General features: G+C 54.8%; 1 protein-coding gene across 2 annotated transcripts; it reads right to left on the bottom strand.

The window, feature by feature from the left end:
- Nucleotides 1-7,665: 7,665 nt before the first annotated feature.
- Nucleotides 7,666-22,533, bottom strand: RPS6KA4 (ribosomal protein S6 kinase A4). Of its 2 annotated transcripts, none has more exons than XM_003909604.5 (17): nucleotides 21,209-22,533; nucleotides 21,050-21,121; nucleotides 20,120-20,338; nucleotides 19,909-20,024; nucleotides 18,943-19,050; nucleotides 18,638-18,718; nucleotides 18,443-18,546; nucleotides 18,183-18,333; nucleotides 14,727-14,891; nucleotides 11,914-12,042; nucleotides 11,589-11,722; nucleotides 11,397-11,490; nucleotides 10,582-10,755; nucleotides 10,308-10,502; nucleotides 9,495-9,654; nucleotides 9,155-9,318; nucleotides 7,666-8,592 (listed from the first exon to the last, which is right to left on the bottom strand). In XM_003909604.5, exons 1-17 carry the CDS (start codon nucleotides 21,261-21,263, stop codon nucleotides 8,395-8,397), a joined length of 2,319 nt encoding a protein of 772 aa, XP_003909653.1. In that variant the 5' UTR covers nucleotides 21,264-22,533; the 3' UTR covers nucleotides 7,666-8,394. The 2 variants fall into 2 exon arrangements, with proteins under 2 accessions (XP_003909653.1, XP_003909655.1); XM_003909606.3 differs by having other exon boundaries at nucleotides 7,675-8,592; nucleotides 21,096-21,121; nucleotides 21,209-21,337.
- Between the last annotated feature and the right edge of the window lie 290 nt (nucleotides 22,534-22,823).

Genomic DNA, 22,823 nt, shown 5'->3' with positions numbered 1-22,823 from the left:
CACAGGCGAAGCAAGATTCCTGGAGACGAGTTCCCACCTGGCCCTGGTTCTGTTACCGCTCCCCTGACAGCCCCCACATGCCCACAGCGTCACCAGCACATCACTCCACGGTCAGAGGGGTCAGTGGCCGCCCGTGCCTGCTCCCAGCTCCCTTCTGCAGCCTCTGGGCCAGCCCCACCCAGCGCAGAGAGTCAGGGCTTCCTGGCGGGGTCTGAGTGCCACGTCCCCCGGCTACAATACAGCCCCAGTAGAGAACAGGGTCTCCGTGGAGGGGAATCAACTGGAAGAATGAAGTGTTTACTTCAGAGCTTCTACCATGGCGCTGTGTGCTTCCCTCAGAGAGCAACACACTCACACACACTCACACCCACACACACACATTCACACATGTGCATTCACACACTGACACACACACACTGACACACACTAACACACACTCATACACACACTCAACACATTGACACACATTCACACACATACACTGACACACACTGACACACAGACACACACTGACACATTCTTATGCACACTCACACATTCACACACACACTCATATGCTCACACACTGTCGCATGCTCACACACAATCACACTCAACATAAGCTTTGCTCACTCACACTTATATGTCCACACACTGTCACACATGTTCACACATGCACTCCATCACACAAAACACACAGGCTTTGTTCACACACATTCATACACATTCACACTTACACATGCAAACACAATCTTCACAGCACACACCTGCATACACACCCACACACTTGTGCTTACACAGTTACACATCCACACTCATCCACATTCTCACACTCACATGCGCTCACGTACACACACTCCCGTACACCCACACACTCATGCATTCACACTCACATGCTCGCTAGCATCCCACATTCACTCATACGTCTTCACACACTCACACAGACACACAGGTTCTCACACACAATCTCACACTGACACACGTATTTACTCACATACGCACATTCACATACGTAAGAGTGTGCTCCCACCCCCATCCTGGCCGCTGATGCCGAAAGGGGAAGGCCAGCTGCCCAGGGAAGGGGGACCGGGAGGGAGGGAAGAGCATCGCCCTCTCTTGCCTGGACATGGGTCCCTTCCTGAGCAAGCCTGAGCTGGTCTCAATTTTCCTGGGTTCTCCTAATAACTTTTTGGTAAGCTGCCTTTTGTGGGGGAATCCCAGCACGCCACGCACTTTGCCAAGGGTTTGGCCATGCTCCTGCCAGCAATTCCAGCGGCTGTTGTTCTATCCCCACTTCACTCCAGAGGCCACGGAGACTCGAGGCCACGGAGACTGAAGCCCAAGTGGCTCTGGTCACGACTGCACAGCTGAGAGGGGAAGAGCCCTGGTATGAAGCCACTGGGCGGCTCAGCTCTTGGTTCTGCGAAGCTTCCCTGCTGCCCAGCTCTCCTGCCCTCAAGCACGCCCACTCTCTGGGGGGGCCTTCAGCACATCCCTGGAGTCACTCTCTCCCTCCCCCATGCAGACTGTGCCCCAGCCCATTCCCGCAAAGACAAAGGTCAGATCCACAACTTCTGTCCTTCGTTCCCTGCTCATGGTCCACAGCACCCTCCACCACCATCACGGGCCCAGCGGGGCTGCAGGGGGACTGCAGGGCAGGAAAGGGAGAGCATCCGCTCCCGCATCAGCCTCCAGGAGCTCCGCCAAGAAAAATGAGGGCAAGGACACACTCCGCTGGCGAGGCCTGCCGTTTCATTTTAAAGGAGACAGTGCTTCCTGGATCTTGCCCGTGCTGTTGCAAGTCATATAAAATGATAGGATCTTTCTGAAGGGCAGTGTGATCACATATATCAAAGACCTTTAAAATGCGCATGCAGGGGTACATCCTTTAGCCTATTAACTCCACTTCTAGGAAAAGTATCCTAAGGAAATATTTGAACAGGTGAGCAAAGACGTAGGTACAAGGATGTTCACTGAAGCACTGTTTAAAATAGCAAGGAGCTATAGCCAAAAATAGAAACAATCTAAATAAATCATAGCATACCCATACAATGAAGCACTCTACGGCTACAAAGAGTAATTGTAAAATATAGTCATTGACATAGAAAGATATTCACAATCTATTTTTGACTTTAGACAGGCTATAATAACCTATTTACATTTTGATGCCATTTCAACTAAAAATCTGTATCAATAAAGAAAATTCTAGGCCAGGCATGGTGGCTTACACCTGTAATCCCGACACTCTAGGAGTCCGAGGTGGGAGGATCACTTGAGTCCAGGAGTTCAAGACCAGCTTGGACAACATAGTGAGACCCCATCTCTACAGAAAACAAACAAACAAACAAACAAATCGAAAAATGAGGTGGGAGAATTGCTTCAGCCCAGGGGGTTGAAGCTGCAATGAACTATGATCATGTCACTGCCCTACTGCCTGGGTGACAGAGTGAGACCCTGCCTCTAAAAGAAAAAAAAGAAAGAAAAACTTAGAAATGAATGTATCAGACCAGGTGAAGTGGTTCACACTTGTAAGTGGCACTTTGGGAGACCAACGTGGGTGGATCACCTGAGATCAGGAGTTCCAGACCAGCCTGGCCAACGTGGTGAAACCCCGTCTCTACTAATAATACAAAAATTAGCCTGGTGGTACATTGCGCACCTGTAATCCCAGCTACCTGGGAAGCTGAGGCAGGAGAATCGCTCAAACCTGGGAGTGGGAGGTTGCAGCGAGCTGAGATTCCGCCACTGTACTCCAGCCTGGGTGACACCGCAAGACTCCATCTCAAAAAAATAATAATAATAATAAATGATGCATCAAAATATTAACTAACACAGATTATCTATGGAGAGTAATGCCATGAGTGATTTTTTTGAAATCTCCTTTGTATTTACTGATTTTTCCTAAAATTAACATTTAATTTATATGAATTGTTACTTACACATACAAATTATTATATATTTGTTCGACTACACATAAATATTCCTGGAAAACTACACAATAGCACATTAGCTCCCTCTGGCAACAACAGAAGGTTCGTGGCTGAGGGTCAGCATGTGGAAGAACATTTTTCACTATGTACTTTTATGGAGCCTTTGAATTTTGAGGCAAGCTCTCATCTCACTATGGTGTCCAGGCTGGTCTGGAACTACTGGGCTCAAGGGATTCTCTCTCCTTGGCCTCCCACAGTACTGGGATTATAGGAGTGAGCCTCCACACTCGGTCAAATTTATCATCTTTTCACAAATACAAATACAAACTAAATTTTAATTTTAAAGCAAAATAAATTTTTTTTTTTTTTTTAGATGGAGTCTCGCTCTGTCGCCCAGGCTGGAGTACAGTAGCACCATCTCCGCTCACTGCAACCTCCGCCTCCCGGGTTCAAGTGATTCCCCTCCCTCAGCCTCCTGAGTAGACGGGATTACAGGCCTGTGCTACCACACCCAGCTAATCTTTGTATTTTTAGGTAGAGACGGGGTTTTGCCATGGCTGGGTTGGTCTTGAACGCCTGACCTCAAGAGATTCGCCCGCCTCTGCCTCCCAAAGTGCTGGAATTACAGGCACGAGCCACACCGTGCCTGGCCAAAAATAAAAGATTTAAGGGCCGTCTTTGAAATTTCACAAAGCCCGTTTTTGTGCAGCAGTGACCATGGAAGGAGACTGTTTATATCAGAGTCACAAACTCAAATGCCTAGATGGGCCAGAGGGATAAATGCGGGACAGAACTGGTGTAATAATAGGGAGTGGTGGGGACTGCAGCAACCTGGAAAGCAGAGACCCTGTCTGTGGTGGCAGCGTGATTCTACTCCAGCTGATTAGACCATGCGGGAAGACTGCCCCGGGGCCAGCCCCTCCAGCTCATCAGTAGAAGCCTAACATCTAGGATTCCATATGCTTTTCCTCATTTTAGGCCAGGTGCGGCGGCTAATGCCTGTAGTCCCAACATTTTGGGAAGCAGATCACTTGAGCTCAGGAGTTCAAGACCAGCCTGGACAACTTGGCGAAACCCCATCTCTACAAAAATACAAAATTAGCCAGGCATGGTGGCGCATGCCTGTAATCCCAGCTACTTGGGGGGCTCAAGTGGGAGGATCACTTGGGTCCAGAAGGTTGAAGCTGTAGTGAGCTGAGATTGCACCACTACATTCAAGTGTGGACAACAGAGTAAAACACTGTCTCAAAAATTTTAAAAAGTGCTGACCCCAAAAATGAGTTTCTATAGGCCAGGCACAGGCCAGTTTGCAATCTCTACATTCATATGGAATATTTTTGTTTACACCCCCAAAGTAGTTTAGGAAGAAGTAACTTGCTTAGAGTCAAACAGTGACTCTAGAACTTTGAGATCCTCAGCCTCCCTAGTAGCTGGGATTACATGCATGCACCACTATGCCTGGCTAAATTTTTTATTTTTAGTAAAAGGCTTTCACCATGTTGGCCAAGTGCTGGTCTCAAACTCCTGACCTCAGGTGATCCTCCCACTTCGGCCTCCTAAAGTGCTGGGGTTACAGGCATGAGCCACTGTGCCTGGCCAGAACTTTAGTTCTAACAGTAGTTATTAATAGTTAACAGCAGGCCAGGAGCGGTGTCTCATGACTGTAATCCCAGCACTTTGGGAGGCCAAGGGGGGCGGATCACCTAAGGTCAGGAGTTTGAGACCAGCCTGACCAACATGGAGAAACCCTGTCTCTACTAAAAATACAAAATTAGCCAGGCATGGAGGCGCATGCCTGTAATCCCAGCTACTTGGGAGGCTGAGGCAGAAATGCTTGAACCCAGGAAGGGGAGACTGCGGTGAGCCGAGATTGTGCCATTGCACTCCAGCCTGCACAACCAAAGCAAAACTCCATCTCAAAAAAAAAAAAAAAAAAAAAGTTAACAGTGACTTGGAGGGAGCGAGAGGTTTACAGGGCTGTCGGACCCTTTCGGGGGCACCAACATTTTATCAGAGCAGGAAGCCCAAGCCTGCTCACTGAGGACGTTTGAAGAGTGGAGTGGAAACAGAAGCCCAGTGCAGGAGGGTGAGCTCTCCTGGCTCCCCTGGAAGAGCCAGCCTTCATGTTAGGCAAGGCTGGTCAGCAGCCAAAGTCAAGGTATAGAAGCAGGGAGCCAGACCTAAGACCTTGAGCACTGGTCTCTGGCCTCCCTACCTCCCTGCCTGTGCCCACCGTGTCCCCTTCCACTCTGCCGGTTTACACCCTGGCCAGCCTGCAGCTCAGTCACATCTATCTCCCACCCGCAGGCTCCCTGACCACACAGAGAAGAGGCAGGATTCAAACAAAGGCTAGCTCATTCCTCTAAGTCCCTGCTCTTTCTACCCCAGCATCCTCCCTTCTCTGGGTTACTGCATCCTCTGAACCCGTTTCTTCACCCCTGAAATGAGGCTAAGTACTCCAGAGGCTGAAGCAGAAGGATTGCTTGAGCCCAAGAGTTTGAGGCTGCAGTGAGCTATGATGGCACCACTGCATTCCAGCCTGGGCAACAGAGCAAGACCCCATCTCTAAAAGCTAAATCAGGCAAAGCATGGTGGCTCACACCTGTAATCCCATCATTTTGGGAGGCCGAGGTGGGCGGATCACCTGAGGTCAGCGGTTTGAGACCAGCCTGCCCAACATGGTGAAACCTCGTCTCTACTAAAAATACAAAATTAGCCAGTTGTGGTGGTGAGTGCCTGTAATCCCAGCTACTCGGGAGGCTGAGGCAGGTGAATCACTTGAACCCAGGAGGCAGAGGTTGCAGTGAGCTGAGATCAAACCCCTGCACTCTAGTCTTGGGCAACAGAGCCAGACTCCGTCTCAAAAAATATGTATATTTTTTAATAAAGCTTAATTAATTAATTAATTAATAGGAAGAAATGAGGCTAAGGATACCTCTTTCATAGGATGACTGTGAGTTACATGGAATGAGAGGTGAAGAAATTGAAGATGAGAGACTATTTTGCATCTACCCAATTAGCAAAGGTTTTGAAATGGTAATACTCAGTGCTTGTGAGTATCTGATGAAATGGGACGCTTTCATCTCCTTCAATGAGATTCCCACCTCGAGTGCTCACAAGGGTCCCTACACGTTGGAAGAGATCAGTAAATCTCAATAAATTCCTGGTGACTGAGTGACCACACTCTTACATCTGTTAATTCTCTAGTTCCTCTTTTCAACAAATAGGGAAGGCTGGGGGTGTTAAGTGACTTGCTAAAGTCACACAGCTGGTAACACAGGAGTCAGAATTAGAGCCTCAGAATTTCTTCTGTCCTCCCGAGGGCCTTGTCCTGGGCCCCTTCCTGTTCTCTCAGACCACCAGGATGGGACACAGCTGGCGCCCGCATACCCGCCCTTTCCACTCCCCTGGGGCCCCACCTCCCACAAGGCCTGCCTGGTTCGCCTCTCCTGGGCACCTCTGGGTCCCAGGCCAGATCCCCAGGCCTCCCGGGGACAGGAGGGGAAGGTCCACGTGAGATGATCTCACAGGGTAGTCACAGGGAGAGAAACGATGGGGAGGCGGGGCAGGGTGGGGTCCAGACAGACCCTGAGGGGGGAGCTGTCAGAACATCCCCATGTGTGGACAAAAGGCCCTGACCTGTGGTGCTGGCAAAGGTGCTCAGGCCACAACCGCCCTATGGCCACACACACGCACACACACACCCCGCAAGGATCACACAGGGAGGAATCTCGGACACTCCCTGAGGGGAACCAAGCTCTGATCCCAGGGAGGGCCCTAATGAGTAGGGCTGTTCCGCTCACTCCCACCTTCACTGACCACCCAGCCGGGTTCAAGGGACTTCCCTCCAGCGCCCACCCCTCCCCTACTCTCCACCCAATGAGCCTCCAGAGGGGATCTAAGCCAATCAGCACACTGCCTCCCTGGCCACAGTGATTGGTTCAGTGTGGGCACATGACCTCAGTGGCTCCAATCAGAGCACAGCTCAGGACTTCCATTGGGAATCATGGAACGGCTTCCATCTCCAGATTTCCGTCTGGAGCCCCTGGAGTGCCTGGCCCTCGTCTTGGGTCCATAAGGAGAGTCTTCCAGACTGGACCACCACCAAGAAAACAATAAAAAGCTGAGACTCGGCAGCTGAGTCCCGATCATGTGCTTCACTCTGGATTAGGTCTTGCCTGAAGCTATCGAGAAGCTGCGTTGTTACAAGAGCCCCCCAAAACCCTGTGTTTTGCTTAAGCAAGTTTGGGTTGGGTTTTGTCTTACAGACAGTCCCCGACTGACTTATGCTTGACACAAATTATTCGACCTACGATGGGTAATCCCATCGTAAGTCAGGAAGCTCCTTACCATTTATGTTTTCTACTGAAAGCCTATCGCTTTGGCACCATGGTAAAGTTGAAAGCCGGTAAATCAAACGATCCTAAGTCGGGCACCGTCTGCTGTGTTGCAGACATTAAATGTATTTTCGGCTTTCAGCATTTTCTATTTAAGTTGGGTTTATCGGGATGTAATTCCACCCTAAGTCAAGCAGCAGCTGTATTTACGACCAAGAGAATCCTAAATGATACCCAGCAGAGCTGTCCAGACATACACCCAGAATGAGAGTTGCGCCCTCCTGCTCATAGCAAAAGTCAAGGAGCAAAGAAGAGTCTGCCTGTCCCTCCCCACTGAGGTCCCAAACTCCATGGGCTAGCAGCCTGTCTGCCCAGAATCTCTGCTCTAGACACCCACAACACAAACGAGAACACACAGATGCCACACACAGCACTGGGTGGACTTTTATTTTAAAGTCAAAGGCACAGCCTAGATGGGCTGAGGCAGTGACCATGGATGCCCAGCCCAGACCCCCAAGGCCCCACCCCCAGCCAGGAGTAGCTGTGCCAAAGGGGAGGGGGTGGGTGAGAAGAGGGCCTCCTCTTTTAGGGGCCACCTATCTCCTTCCTTAGCCCCAACAGGGGAGAAGCAGGTGACATAAAATGAGGCAGAAATGCTTCAGGGGGTCCCCAGGGCCCCTCCTTCAGTCCCCCCAACACAGGTCTTTGGTGGACGTAATTGCACAGTCCATAAAGTGACAGTTGAGGGGTGACCCTCCCAGGAACGGGGCCTCAGGGGAGAACAGGGGAGGGGGTCCCAGTTTAGGAGTTAGCACTCCTAACTCAGTGCTTAGAAGTGGGGGAGGGGCCCTTTCCTGTTGGAGCAGTCCCCCTGGAGGGGCCTTCTGCCCAGAAGAGGCAGTGTTGTGGGATAGGGCCCCCCAAACCCCACTCCCCAGCAGGCCCCCCCTTCCCTGCATTTCTATCTGGTAAGACATAAAAAATTCTCTGCTTATAAAAATACTTCTGCTCTGTCTGGGAGTGGGGTGGGTAGGAGAGGGAAGGACAGTCCCTTAGGGATCAGGTCGGCTGCTGGCAGAGGCCTCCAGGAGTGAGCCGGGCTCCCAGGTCACAGCCCCTATGAGGGAAGGGGGTCACAGTGGCGGGGATTAGGAGGGGGGCAGGGGGCCATTGGCTCGGCGGGAGGCCCCCTTGGCGGCGGTGGGGGCTCGACCCGGGGCGGCTGGTGCGGGGGAGCCCCGGCGGGAGGCGGTGGCGCTCCGCAGCTTCTGCTTCCGCCGCTTGGCCAGGGGTGCGTTCTCCACGCTCTTCAGGAAGAAGCCCTCCCGCTTGCCCCGGTTGAACGCCTGGCAGAAAGGAAAGGGTGATCAGGTGCCCCCACCCCCCTGACCCCGGCTTCCAGATCTGACTTTGACCCCCATTCCCAGACCCTGCCTCCAGCCGCCTAAGTCAAGGCCTAGGCCGACAGGGCCTTGGCCTCCAGACCGACCAGAGGCCAGAATCGGTTCACCTCCCCTTTTTTTTTTTTTTTTTTTTTTTGACGGAGTCTCGCTCTGTCGCCCAGGCTGGAGTGCAGTTGTGCAATCTCAGCTCACTGCAACCTCCGCCTCCTGGGTTCAAGAGATTCTCCTGACTCAGCCTCTGAGTAGCTGGGATTACAGGCGCGCGCCACCACGCCCAGCTAATTTTTGTATTTTTAGTAGAGACGGGGTTTCATCATGTTGTTCAAGCGGGTCTCGAACTCCTGACCTCCTGATCCGCCCGCCTCGGCCTCCCAAAGCGCTGGGATTACAGGGGTGAGCCACTGCGCCCGGCCGCACCTCCCCTTTCTGGGCTCCGATGGCCCCGCCTTCCCAGACCCCACCTCTCGAGGCTCTGCCCACCCCTTCAACGGACCCCGCCCCTTACCATGAAGGTGGCGTTGAGACCCGAGCGCACTGCGGGCCCAGAGGACTCGAGCACGTCGGGCGTCCGGAGCGGGGGTGAGGAGCGCGCGCTGCCGTCTTGCAGCCACGAGCTGTCCCGCAGTCCCTCGAGCTTCAGCCGCTTGGTGGGGTCCACAGTCAGGAGCCCTGGAGGCGGGGCAAGGAAGTGTGGGAGGAGCCTGGTGTAGAGGCTGAGCCCCAAAGAGATGGTAAGAGCTCCACTCTCCTCCCCTACCCATCTCCAACCAGGACACATGACCCAGTGACCATCTCTGTCCAGCGTCCCCCTCCCCAACCATGGTCTGTGACCTCCAGCTCCGCACCTCGGACCAGCTCCTTGGCTTCCTCGGATACGCCCTGCCAGGCCTCCCCGTCAAGGGAGAAGCGCCCTTCGCGGATTTTGCACATGATCTCGGCCGCCTGGCTCTGCCCGCCCTGGCCGGAGGCCCCCTGGAAGGGGACCTGCCCCGACAGCATCATGTACTAGGAGGGGTGAAGGGAAGGTGAGACCGGTCCAGGCTGCGGGGCCGAGGCTGACCCCTCAGCTCCCACAGAACCACTCACCCTCCCCACTAGGAGCACTCCTGAGACCCACGCGTGGTGAACCCTGACTTCTAACCCCCAATAGCCGGATGCTCCGACTCTAGCACCAGAGCGATCCTGCCTCTGTATTTTTTTTTTTTTTTTTTTTTTTTTTTTTGAGATAGTCTCGCTCTGTCGCCCGGGCTGAAGTGTAGTGGCCGGATCTCAGCTCACTGCAAGTTCCGCCTCCCAGGTTTACGCCATTCTCCTGCCTCAGCCTCCCGAGTAGCTGGGACTACAGGCGCCCGCCACCTCGCCCGGCTAGTGTTTTTTTTTTGTATTTTTTAGTAGAGACGGGGTTTCACCGTGTTAGCCAGGATGGTCTCGATCTCCTGACCTCGTGATCCGCCCGTCTCGGCCTCCCAAAGTGCTGGGATTACAGGCTTGAGCCACCGCGCCCGGCCCCGCCTCTGTATTTGAATCACCCCGATCCCAGCCTCAGACAAAACCCAGCCGCCCCCACCAAGATGACCGCTATTCCCTCCCTCGTGCTGCTCCACATCAGGAAGACGCCAGAGCGACCCTGACCCCGCCTCGAGGACCGCGTCCCATACCAGAATGACACCCAGGCTCCAAAGGTCGCAGGACTCGTCGTAGCCCTGCTGCGCCAGCAGCTCCGGGGCAGCGTACTGCAGCGTGAAGCAGGGCGTCTGCATGGGCACCCCGGGACTCTGCGGCCGCAGCCGCGCGAACCCGAAGTCGATGATCTTCACCGGGGCCCCGGGCGTATCGTCAGCGTACAGGATGTTCTGCGAGGGCGGCGGGGTGGTGGTCAGAGGCAGCCCCGGACGCCACAGCCCCGCCCCGCCGCCGAGGCCGCTCGCCCACCTCTGGCTTGAGGTCGCGGTGCACCACGCCCGCCTCCTCGTGCATGAAGCTCACGGCCGACACGAGGCTGCGCAGGATCTGGCTCGCTTCCGACTCACTGAAGTGCCGCTTCTTGCGGATGTGCTCCAGCAGCTCCCCACCCCGCAGTAGCTCCAGAACCAGGTACGTGTGCAGCTGCGGGCGGAGTGGCGGGCCACGGTCACCACCTGCCTGCCCACCTGCCCACGGCGGCGGGCCCTCTCCCACCACCCAGGCCCGGTCCCCAGCCCTCGGGCCCTGCCCAAGTTCAAGCACCCCCTCCTCAAAATCCTTTTTCTTTCTTTTTTTTTTTTTTTTTTTGGAGCCAGTCTCGCTTTGTCGCCCAGGCTGGAGTGCAGTGGCATGATCTCGGCTCACTGTAACCTCTGCCTCCTGGGTTCAAGCGATTCTCGTGCCTCAGCCTCCCAAGTAGCTGGGATTACAGGCGCATGCCACCGCGTCCGGCTAATTTTTGTAGTTTTCGCGGTGTTCCCAGGCTGGTCTTGAACTCCTGACCTCAAGTGATCAGCCCACCTCCGCCTCCCAAAGTGCTGGGATCACAGGCGTGAGCCATCGCGCCCAGCCAAAGTCCCTTTTCCTGTCCATCCTCAGCTCCGCCTTCCTGTCCTTAGGCCCTACTCCCCTCAAATTCCACTTCCTGCGCCTCCCTGGTCCCTTCGGGCCCCGAATCAAACGCTAGACCCCTCCCAATTTGCCCCTAGATCCCGCCCATAGTGCCCCCAAGCCCCGCCGCCTGCCCCTTTTTTCTCCGCCCTCCCCCAGCCGGAAGCCATCACCTGGTCGTGATGCACCTCGTGCAGATTCACCACGTTGGGATGTGACTGGCACAGGCGCAGGGCAGCCACTTCGCGCTGCGTGTTCGCCTCCAGCCTGGGGGACGCAGCAGGAGTTACGGTCTCCGTGCTTCGGCCCCGCCCCCGGGACGGCGCTCTGCCACCCCACCCCTACCCACTCCTGGGCCCTCCCACCTGCGACTGAGGATCTTGACTGCGAACTCCTGGCCGCTCTGGCGCTGGCGGCAGCGGCGACACACAGAGAAGCTGCCCTGGCCCAGAGCAGGCTCCCGCAGGTCCAGCTCGTACTGCTGGAAGAAGGGCGAGTCCTGGAGGCGAAGGCGAAGGAGGCGTGTCAGAGGTCCCACCTGGAAGCCCCGCGGCCCCGCCACGCCCCATGTCGTAGAGGCTTGGGACCTCACCGAGCTCACGTTGCAGGCACCAGTTGGATCTAGGCCTAGAGTCCCCCGGGCCTAGGCCTCTCCTAAAACCAATTTCCCCCTAGCCCAGCCCAGCCCACCTGCATCATAGCGCTCCTGGCCACCGCTGCCCGACCTGGCGGGTCTCCAGCACCAGGCGCTTCCAGCACATCGGTCATCACCGCATTGTTGTGGTCGAAGAGGATGGAGGGTGCCACAAAGGAGTATCCCTGCAGGGTGGGAGTCGGAGGGATGGGCATGGGGGTTGGGGGTGCAGGTGAGGAGACTCTGGTGGGGAACCAGGCAGAGGCAAGACCCTGGACAAGGGGGCAGTGGCGGGTGTTCCAATTGCATCCTGGTACACACAGGATGTATGGACACATTTTATTCCACCTGGTTTTATAATCACTTGGAGTCATGTCTGTCCCCACTAGCCTGTGACCCCAACTTTCTCATCAGAGTGACCACCTATTCCTCCCCAGGTGCCAAGGGCTGAAGGCCCTGAAAGGATCACTGAATGTATTCAAAGTGTGGCCTGAATTTACGCTTAGCCTATGACAATCCAACTCTATCCGCTGAGGAAAAAAACCTTTATTCCTCCCTTTCAAGCCAGACTTTGGCTTCTTCTGCAAGGGGAAGAAATACTGAAGAAATGCAAAAAGAAACCAGAGTTAATTATTTGCTTTTCCTAAAGATCCATGTCCTGGCAATTTGAGGAGCTTTCAAGGGTCATTTTAATTGTGTGTTGCGGCCAGGCACGGTGGCTCATGCCTGTAATCCCAGCACTTTGGGAGGCTGAGGCAGGTAGATCACCTGAGGTCAGGAGTTTGAGACCAGCCTGACCAACATGGAGAAACCCCATCTCTACTAATAATACAAAAATTAGCCAGGCGTGGTGGCACATGCCTGTAATCCCAGCCACTCAGGAGGCTGAGGCACGTAGAATCGCTTGAACCCGGGAGGCAGAGGTTGCGGTGAGCCAATATCATGCCATTGCACTCTAGCCTGGGCAACAAGAGTGAAACTCCATCTCAAAAAAAATGATAATAATAATTATCTGGGTGTGGTGGCACTTGCCTATAGTCCTAGCTATTGGGCAGGCTGAGGTGGGAGGATCACTCAAGTCCAGGAGTTCAAGATTGCAGTGAGCCATGGTTGCCCAACTGCACTCCAGCCTGGGTGACAGAACAAGATCCTGTCTCTAAAAAAATTAATTAATTAATTAATTTTAAAAATAATTTTAAAAATAAACTATGTGTCATTTTCTCCTAAAAATGTAGTACCCAGATCCGTACATGGAATATTTTAGGCACTCACTACACATTTTTGAATCATTAAATGAATGAATGAAAGTACCTACCAATTCACGAGAAAGAACTTTCTCATGAGGGCTGTGAGACAATGGAATGGAATGTGGACATTCAAGCACAGAGTTGTCAATTCTAAGAGCTTCAGAGAAGGGATTTATCCAGCCATACTTGGTCTGTCTATTAAACAAACCATACTGGTTTATTTAGTGATAATGATATGATCATTATGGCAACATGATAAACTGCACAGAAGGAGGTGCTGTCCACAGAGGACTGCAGCACAGAGAAAGGGTAACTGACCCCCTGGGCCAGGTGAGCAGACAAGGAGGCCTAAAAGAGATGAGAAGCTTGCCAGGTAGACTACTGTAAGGAATGTACTCCAGGTAGCAGGAATAGCACGTGCAAAGGCACAGAGGTGTATTCTGGAACCTCTGAGCAGTTCGATCATGGCCTCCAGAGCATCAAGTAGGAAAATGATGAGAACTGAGGCTAAGGTTCTAAGCAAGGACCACATCATGAAGGGCCTCAATGCCAAGCAAAGGGAGTTTGGACTTGTCCAAAAGGTGTAAGCTTCTAAAATTCAGTGGAGGGAGCTGGGTGTGGTGGTTCACGCCTCTAATCCCAGCACTTTGGGAGGCTGAGGCGGGCGGACCACAAGGTCAAAAGATCAAGACCATCCAGGCCAACATGGTGAAACCCTGTCTCTACTAAAAATACAAAAATTAGCTGGGCGTGGTGGCACATGCCTGTAGTCCCAACTACTCAGGAGGCTGAGGCAGGAGAATCGTTTGAAGCCAGGAGGCGGAGATTGCAGTGAGCCAAGATCGAGCCACTGCACTCTAGACTGGCGACAGACTGAGACTCCATCTCAAAAAAATAAAAAATAAAAAATCAGTGGAGGGGACCCGTCCCTCCAGGAGTGTACCATGGTATGCCAAGGGCGTGCAAAGCCACAATATCAACATGTGTCTCCTCCTAGGTGTCCACATAAGCAGGTGAAGATCTCTTTTTTCTTTGTTTTTTTTTTTTTTGAGACAGAGTTTTACTCTGCCATCCAGCCTGGAATGCAATGGTGTGATCTCAGCTCACTGCAACCTCCACCTCCCAGGTTCAAGCGATTCTCCCACCTCAGCCTCCGGAGTAGCTGGGATTACATGCACCCACCACCACATCCAGCTAATTTTTGTATTTTTAGTAGAGATGGGGTTTCACCATGTTGGCCAGGCTGGTCTTGAACTCCTGACCTGAGGTGATCTGCCCACGTCAGCCTCCCAAAGTGCTGGGATTACAGGTGTGAGCCACCTCACCCAGCTGCAAGTGAATAAATTTAAATAATATTTTTACATAACAATAAAGAGATGATGGAATAGAAGGGAAATTAACAGAAGGTTTAAAGATAAATCATGAACTATCAAACACACATCCTGCCCCGGTGGTCTCTGTGACCGACAACCCTAGGTCCCCTTTACGTGGAGACATCTAGGGGAGACGTTGAGTCCCAATCAGGACACAAGGCCTAGGCAGTGTCCTCGGGTCAGCCAGGGCTGAGGCAGACAGCGACATCTCATCTCTCCTGCATCTGAGTTCCATGAGTTTATCCTCACCTGAAAGATGCGGGGGTCCCCAGGTGGGGGGCTGCCAGGGGGTGAGTAGACAGGCTCCAGCCGAGTGAATTCCTCTGCAAAGTTGCCCACATCCAGCTCTGAGCGGATTTGGGGCCGGAATGGGGCTGGAATCTTCCTGGCAGCCAGAGCAGCCCAATCTAGGCCCTGAGGGAAGGGAATCAGAGATTAGGTGTCAAAGGTCAGGAACGAGAAACTCACTGGGCAGTTCCTCCATGAGGCAAGGGCCCATCTGGCATTTGGGGTGGGCAGCTATTCCTCCTCCCTCCCTGGCTTCTCTCTCCCTCTGGTAATACAATCCCTGTTCCCCTTAGAGAACCACCATTCCACCACACTTAGTCAGTTCTGGAACTTTTAATAGAATTGGTGTGAAAAGGTTGGCCGTGGTGTCTCATGCCTATAATCCCAGGATTTTGGGAGGCCGAGGAGGCTGGATCACCTGAGGTCAGGAGTTCAAGACCAGCCTGGTTAACACGGTGAAACCCCATCTCTACTAAAAATACAAAAAAAAAATTAGCTGGGCATGGTGGTGCACACCTGTAATCCCAGCTACTTGGGAGGCTGAGGCAGGAGAATCGCTTGAACTCAGGAAGCAAAGGCTGCAGTGAGCCAAGATAGCGCCACTGCACTCCAGCCTGGGTGACAAGAGTGAAAACCCCGTTTCAAAAAAAAAAAAAGAGTTGGTGTGAAAAAACAAACAAATCTCTTTCTCCTACTGGACTTAAATCTAAAAGGATGTGGTCTGGAACTGCTGGGGACCCTGTCAGGGTTAGATGAAGTCCCCATGCAGAAAAGCAGAACCAAGGGACATAGTTTCAGCACCTGGACGTGCTTAAGTCAGATAACTTTCCCTTGGCCTTTTCACTTATGGGAGCCAAAACATGCCCTTTTATGTTTAAGCTAATGTGGCAGAACCTGTGGATTGCCTGCTCAATATCCATTCTCCCTATCTTCCTTAGTACCATAGCCCCAGTTTTATTCCAGGAACCAATATACACAGTTAAAAGAATATTTTACAAACTTGCTTGCAGTTAGGGGTGACCAAAACTTATCAGCAAAAATTATTACGTAGGATTCCAGGGAAAGATCCTCAAGAGGGAGGTTGCTAGTTGGCAAGTGCCCGTTTTGCCCCTTCTCCTTCCTCCTGCTCCCTACCTGGGAGACAGCTTAGATGGCAAGAGCTCCAGCAACCATGTTGGACCATGAAGCAACCCCAGGGATAGAAGCTACTTGCTAAGAATTAAAAAAAAAAAAAAAAAAATTTTTTTAAAAAAAGAAGAAGAGTTTGGATTCCCAAAGACAATGTGGCACCGTGAAGACACCACGGCAGCCCTGGTCTGCTAATCTGGGCTTCTTTTATGTGAGAAGAAAAATAAGTAAGCCACTTATTTATAAGTAAGTATAATAAAAGGTTTACTTATAAGCAAACCTCTTAGGTCACTCTGTTCATTCTGATCTCTGTTGCTAGCACCAAACTTGATTCCAACAGATATCACCATTTTGAGTTGGACTTTTTGTCACTGTAGCCAAGGTGACTGACTCAAGTTGGAAGGCCCCAGTTCTACCACCAAGGACCTAAGCACTGCTATCACCAAAGAAGCTGTCCAAGAAAAGGCAGAAGGAGGTCAGGTGCGGTGGCTCACGTCTGTAATCCCAGCACTTTGGGAGACCAAGGTGGGCGGATCATGAGGCCAGGAGTTTGAAACCAACCTGGCCAACGTGGTGAATCCCTAACTCTACTAAAAATACAAAAATTAGCTGGCCACGATGGTGCGCACCTGTAATCCCAGCTACTCGGGAGGCTGAGGCAGGAGAATCACTTGAACCAGGGAGGCAGAGGTTGCAGTAAGCCAAGATCATGCCACTGCACTCTCGGCGATAGAGTGAGACTCTGTCTCCAAAAAAGAAAAAAGAAAAAGAAAAGACAGAAGGAGGGAAAGACCCCTGCCACACATCAGGCCTTGAAGACCTTGGGGCCTCTCCTGTATTACTGGTCAACCCACTCCAGCATCTGGCGCAGCACCCAGCATAGGCGAAGGGTGGGCTTGAGGAATTCACTGAAAGAAACCAACACTGCTCAGATGCTTTCCCCGCCCCCAACTCCCCACCCTGTGCAAAGGGACATCTTCACCTCAAAGACATAGATTCCTATCTAAGAAATCATCTCAGGCAGGCCCTCCCAGGGCTTGGAAGATTCAAAGAGACGGCACTTGAAGTATGAGTAACACAGTACCTGGCCCACAATAAGTGCCCAGAAATGGGTGCTTTTGTTTAGATGTCAGGCGAGCGGCAAATCTGATGCCTACACTTAAGCAGAAGACCATTAAGGACAGGCATTCAAGCCACCCAGCCTTGGGTTGAATCTGAGCTCCATCACTTCCTGGACAAAGTACTTAATTGTTTGGAGCCTCAGCTTCCTCATCTGTAAAGATGGGGACAAGAATCAAGGTGGTTGCCCCTTGTCCCCACAGCAGGGCGCTGTGGCTCACGCCTGTAATCCCAGCACTTTGGGAGGCTGAGGCAGGTGGATCACTTGAGGTCAGGAGTTCGAGACCAGCCTGGCCAAAATGGTGAAACCCCGTCTCTACTAAAAATATAAAAATTAGCCACTCGTGGTGGCATGTGCCTGTAATCCCAACTACTTGGGAGGCTGAGGCAGCAGGATCGCTTGAACTCGTGAACTAGAGGTTGCAGTGAGCTGAGATCGCACCACTGTACTCCAGCCCCGGAGACAAAGTGAAACTCCATCTAAAAAATAAGAATCAGGTAGTTGTGAGGGTGAAATGTGTTCATGTCTATAAAGGGCCGACACACAGTAGGTATTCACTGTTACAAAGTCCTGCTGGGCGATGACGCTGGCCAGGCCCAGCCCCTGAGTCAGAGCATTCTCACATGGCCAGATTCACTCTGCACTGTACTCTAACGTGTGTGCTCCTAACAAGTGAGCAAACACCCATGTGTGCTGACCAACTGTCCTTCTGAATGACAGGCACACAGACTGCACAGGGACAGGGATAAAGAACAAAATGCCTGGGTGGGTGCTAAAAGCCATAAGTGTGGGTTTTAGTACTGATCTGGGCCAGCAGGAGATCTATCTAGAGCCAAGGTCTGTTCCCAGCTCGGCACCATTTACTGTGCCATCTGGGGCAGGTCACCTGCCTTCTCTGGGTCTGTCCAATGAAAGGACCAACCAATCCATTCTCAAATCCCTGACAGTCCCAACAGCCAATGAACCTAGAGTCCTTTCTTTCAGGAATGCATCTGCCAAGTTTCAGTGGGGATGGATGTGAAGAGAAACCTAGCTTACACACACTTGCTTTCTTTCTCTGGGGGGATTTCCAAATAAAGTGAAACTGGCCAGGCACAACCTCAACCTGGAACAGCAGCCCCACCTGGGTATGCACCAGGGGGTGTGGGGCCCTGAGTCAGGAGCCTCACCTGGAAGAAAGGGTGGTTCCGGACTTCCTGTGCCCCCTGGGGCCCCGCGCCCAATCGCTTCTTGGGATCCTTGCAAAGCAGCCGCTGCAGCAGGTCCTGCGCCACAGGCCCGATCCGAGGGGGGAAGGGAGGGGAGCACTTCAGGATCCGTCTGGGAGGATTGGGGGGGCGTCAGGGGCAGCAAGCCCCCCCCCCCCCACAGCGCTGCCCAGGCAGGCCCTGCAGCCCCCTGGCCACCCTCCACGTCCAGTTCTACTCACCGAGACACCTCAGCCTGCGTGTTCCTCTCACCCTCCAGGGTGAAGGGCGAGGCCCCCGTCAGCAGCTCGAAGAGCAAGATGCCCAGGCTCCACCAGTCCACAGCCTGTGGGTGGAGCCAGGGTGAGAGCCTGCGTCTCGCCTGCCTCACACCCCCTCTTTCCACCTCCCCCAGCCCCACTTCCCTGCCAACCCACCTTGCCATGCCCCGCCTTGCTACGGATGATTTCCGGGGCCATGTACTCAATGGTGCCACAGAAGGAGAAGGTCCGCTCTTTCTGGGAGGGCAAGAGGTCCTGTTTAGATGGCCAAGCCTCTCCTGTGCTCCAGCGCCCCACAAGGCCCAGAGTAAGACTTGCTCAACTTGTGAGGTTGGAGAGTTGAGCTGTGGAAACTTCTTGGAGCTATTCACTTCTGCAGCCCCAGAATGCAGGCCCAGAGCAGGAAGAGGCAGGAAGGAGGATCAAATGGGACACTGCAGGCAGAGACAACCTCCACTCACCTCCTCCGTCAGGAACTCCTTGCTCAGCCCGAAGTCCGTGAGGACAATGTGGCCCTCGGAGTCCAGCAGCACATTCTCCAGTTTCAGGTCTCGGTAAATGATGCCGAGCTGGTAGGAGCAAGAGAGGTGCTGAGGCCTCCTCTCCCAAACCCTCCCCAGCTCCTGCAGCTCCTGGCCCTGCTCAGGATAAGGAGACCCCCCCCCCCAGAGAAGGTCATCTGCCTGTAGAGGGGGTTCTTCAGGGCAGAGCCACTGAATAAAAAAGGCCATTTAAGATATAAAGCAGGCCGGGCGCGGTGGCTCACGCCTGTAATCCCAGCACTTTGGGAGGCCGAGGCGAGTGGATCACGAGGTCAGGAGATCAAGACCATCCTGGCTAACATGGTGAAACCCCGTCTCTACTAAAAATAGAAAAAATAAACCAGGCGTGGTGGCGGGCGCCTGTAGTCCCAGCTACTTGGGAGGCTGAGGCAGGAGAATGGCCTGAACCCAGGAGGCGGAGCTTGCAGTGAGCCGAGATCACGCCACTGCACTCCAGCCTGGGTGACAGAGCGAGACTCCGTCTCAAAAAAAAAAAAAAAAAAAGATATAAAGCAAAGAAGGAGGGCCCCGTGGGACAGGCCCCAAGGTCCCAGAGAGAGGAAAGTCTGCGTGAAGAGCCCCATTTCAAGGGGGCCTTTGGAGCCAGGCCATGAGGTTTCCATTTGAGGAAGTTCTGTGAATGCAGCCCTGAGTTCCCTGAAAAAGGAAAGCCCCTTCAAGGAGGTGCCAGGGGAGGGGACCCCAGCAGGCAGCGATGAGGCTTCTTGTAAGGGGTCCTGGGGAAGTAGCTCCAGTTCCCACCCAGCTCACCACTGGCCCCCCAGGAAGCCCAGGGGGAAGCCTGAGGCTGCCCTGCCTGCAGATTCCTTCGAAGGCCCAGACCCAGTTCCCATGGCAACAGCCTGTGACCAGGTCTTCACCCACCTTGTGCAGGTGTTCCAGGGCCAGCACGATCTCACCCCCATACACGCGCACCTCAGCCTCCTTGAAGTACTGGCGCTGGTAGAGGTGGGTGAACATCTCTCCGCCGCTCACATAGTCTGGGAGGTGCAGTGGAAGTTAGGAAGCAGCCCCATCAGGTGGCCTCGCCTGCCCCCAGCCACACCACCCCCGTTAGGATGTGGCGTGCGCTCACCCAGGATGAGGTGCAGCTTGGCATCCGTCTGGAAAGCGTAGTGCAGCGTGACCAGGAAGGGCGCCTGGCGCACCAGCTCCAGCACGGAGCGCTCGGTGCGCGTGTGCTCCTGCGTCTTGGCGCGCTGCACCAGCGCCGCCTTGCGCAGCACCTTCATGGCGTACAGCTTCCCCGCGTCGTGCCCGCCCGCCTTCCGCACCAGGAACACCTTGCCGTAGGCTGTGGGAGCAGCGAGTGGGTGGAGGGTAGGCTGTGAGCGGGAGATTGGTGCAGGCTTGGGGGGTGGGGGCGATGCCAACCCAGGAGGGTGTGCAAATTAGGCGAAGGAGCCGGGGCAAAGGCAGGTGTGCAAAAAGCTGGCAGAGCCTTCTAAGGAAAGGGTGTGCACACCCCGGGAGGGTGCCCAGCAAAACCAGGGAAAGGATGTGCAAACCAGGCTGGAGAGCATGCAACTCCAGGGGGCCTGCTTCGAGGCGTGGGGGCGGGGCATGTGCAAATCTGCGAGAGATCAGATGGATGTGAAAAGATGCCAGTGCAAGGAAGGGAGGCAGAGGTGTGCACCTGGCTGGGGAAGAGATGGGCAAACCAGCGCTGGGGCGTTTGCAAAATGTGGGAGGGGATCCCATATTGAAAGAAAGGGAGGAGCTATGCAAATAACTTGAGAGGGGTGCAAGTCCCCCTCCCCAAGGTGTTGGCAAATCCAGGGGGGCATGCACGCACAGGACCGTGGAGGGAGGAGTGATGTCAACGTGGAGTGCCCTGGAAGTGGGCATGCAAACCCTGGCAAGGCAGGGCGGGGCAGGCAAGGCAGGCTGTGCCGGGAAAGGGTGGGGGGCCTGCTCAGTGGCCTGGCCCAGGCCCAGGAGTGAGCAGGCAGGAGGTCAGGGGCACCGCGCCTGGGACGCCTGCCCGGTGGATGGGGGTCCTCACCTCCCGTGCCCAGCACCTTGAGCAGCTCGAAGTTCTCCACGCTCACCTTCTCCTCGTGCCCGGTCAGGTTGGCTGTGGGCACAGGGGGTGAATGAACCCAGCCGGTTCATGACCCGTCCCGGCCCGCCCGGGGCAGCCGCAGTCAGGCCCCACACCCACCTTCAGTGATCCGCAGCTCCACGGCGCAGCTCTCATCCTCGTCTTCGTCCCCCATGGCGGGCGGGTCGCTGGGGCCCGCGCGGCTCGGGCTCCGGGCGGCGCCGGTTACATGGCGGCTCCGGCCGGGGCGGGCGCTTCCTGGTGCCGCCTCCGGGGCCGAGGCGGGCGCCGGCACCGCCTCCCGGCTCCCCGCCCTACGCGGCCTGAGTCAGGCGGCTGGAACGTGACAGCGCCGGGCTGCCGGTGGGCGGCCGGCTGGGGACGCCCTGTCTCCCGAGCCCCCCCGGCCAAGCCTCAGGGCCGTGCGCTCCGGGACCTTACTCGACTCTCCGGGGAACTGGAAACACCCCGTGGGAGCCATCCCTGAGCCCGTGGGTAACCTGGAGCCTTTGGGGCATTTGCCCCCAAGACAGGGGTCTGCCTGGGAATGCCGGCTGCAGCCAGTGGCTGGAGGACACCAGGAGTCTGTGCCCCAAGATGGGGGGCGAGGTGCCTGGTGCTGGGCAGGCTGAGAAGGGGTCTGGATCCTGGAAGTCACTCAGCTCTCAGGCAGTGGGGCCTGCCCTACTCCACCTTCCTGGGGGTGGCCACCAGGGTCCCACTCCCCAGCGGACTGGCCTTTGCAAAGAGGAGCCTCATCACCAAGAGGGGGCTGGAGCCAAGCCTGGGACCCCATGGCAAGGAGGAGTGGCCAGTTTTCTGACCAGCTCTCTGTAGAGGGGGCCTGCAGAATCACATCAGCCCCCAGCCACCATGCAGAGCCCACCAGGTGCCATGCGCACCTCATGTGTGCTGCCCCTGTTGTCTCCTAACCTGATGCAGTACCCAGCTTAGAGCCCTGAGTAGGCCTCAAGAAGAGATGTCAGTGCCACACGGGGTTGCCCCCTCTCCCCATGAGGCCCAGGGCCCCTGCTGACTGGTCCTCCTGAGCCTCTGCTCCCTCTTCTTCTTCTTGCCTTCCCCTTCCTGACCACCAATGGGGCCACCTAGCAAAGTGGGACAGCCATGAGGCCCCAGGCCCTGAGACCGGTGGGGAGGGGCTCGCTGCTCCTCTGCCAGCTGGAGAGGCCAGGATGTCCACCCCACGCCGTGTCCTGTGAAGCCCTGGCTGAGAGGAGGAGGGACTCAGGCTGCTGCAGGTCACACCTGGGAAGCTGGTCGGGCTGCCCCTCCCAGCTCTGCATCCCCCAAGTTCAGGCTGCCTCATCTCAGCCCTGGGCAGCCCCACCCTCCCCTGGGCGGCCCCAGGTACCCTGACTCACATCCTGCACCTCAACCTAATTGCCCCCCTTCTCAGGCATCATGCTAGAGGCCCTGGTCAGAGAGCCAGTGTCCCTCCCACCCCTCCTGGCAGCCCCTGGCATTAAGTAATGCCCCGCCAGGCTGTGAACTGCCCCCCACCCCTTAGCCCAGATCTTAGACTCCAATCCCTGCTGGCTACCCAGGATGTCATCCCCTCTCCACCTCACCAGGACATTCGGGCTTTGGCCAGCCAGACTGGCCAAGCCCCTGGAGAAAGGCCTGTGTCGCCCTGTCCAGGCAGGGGCCTTCTGCCCACAGACCCCCGCCAACCAGGAGGACTGGGGCGGCATGTGTTCCTGGTGCCCCGAGGTAC

This window comes from Papio anubis, chromosome 12 (genome assembly GCF_008728515.1).
Source record: "Papio anubis isolate 15944 chromosome 12, Panubis1.0, whole genome shotgun sequence".
In the NCBI taxonomy this organism is placed as follows: domain Eukaryota; kingdom Metazoa; phylum Chordata; class Mammalia; order Primates; family Cercopithecidae; genus Papio; species Papio anubis.
The sequence above is the reverse complement of the archived record's forward strand: the minus strand, read 5'-3'. Positions and strand labels throughout refer to the sequence as shown.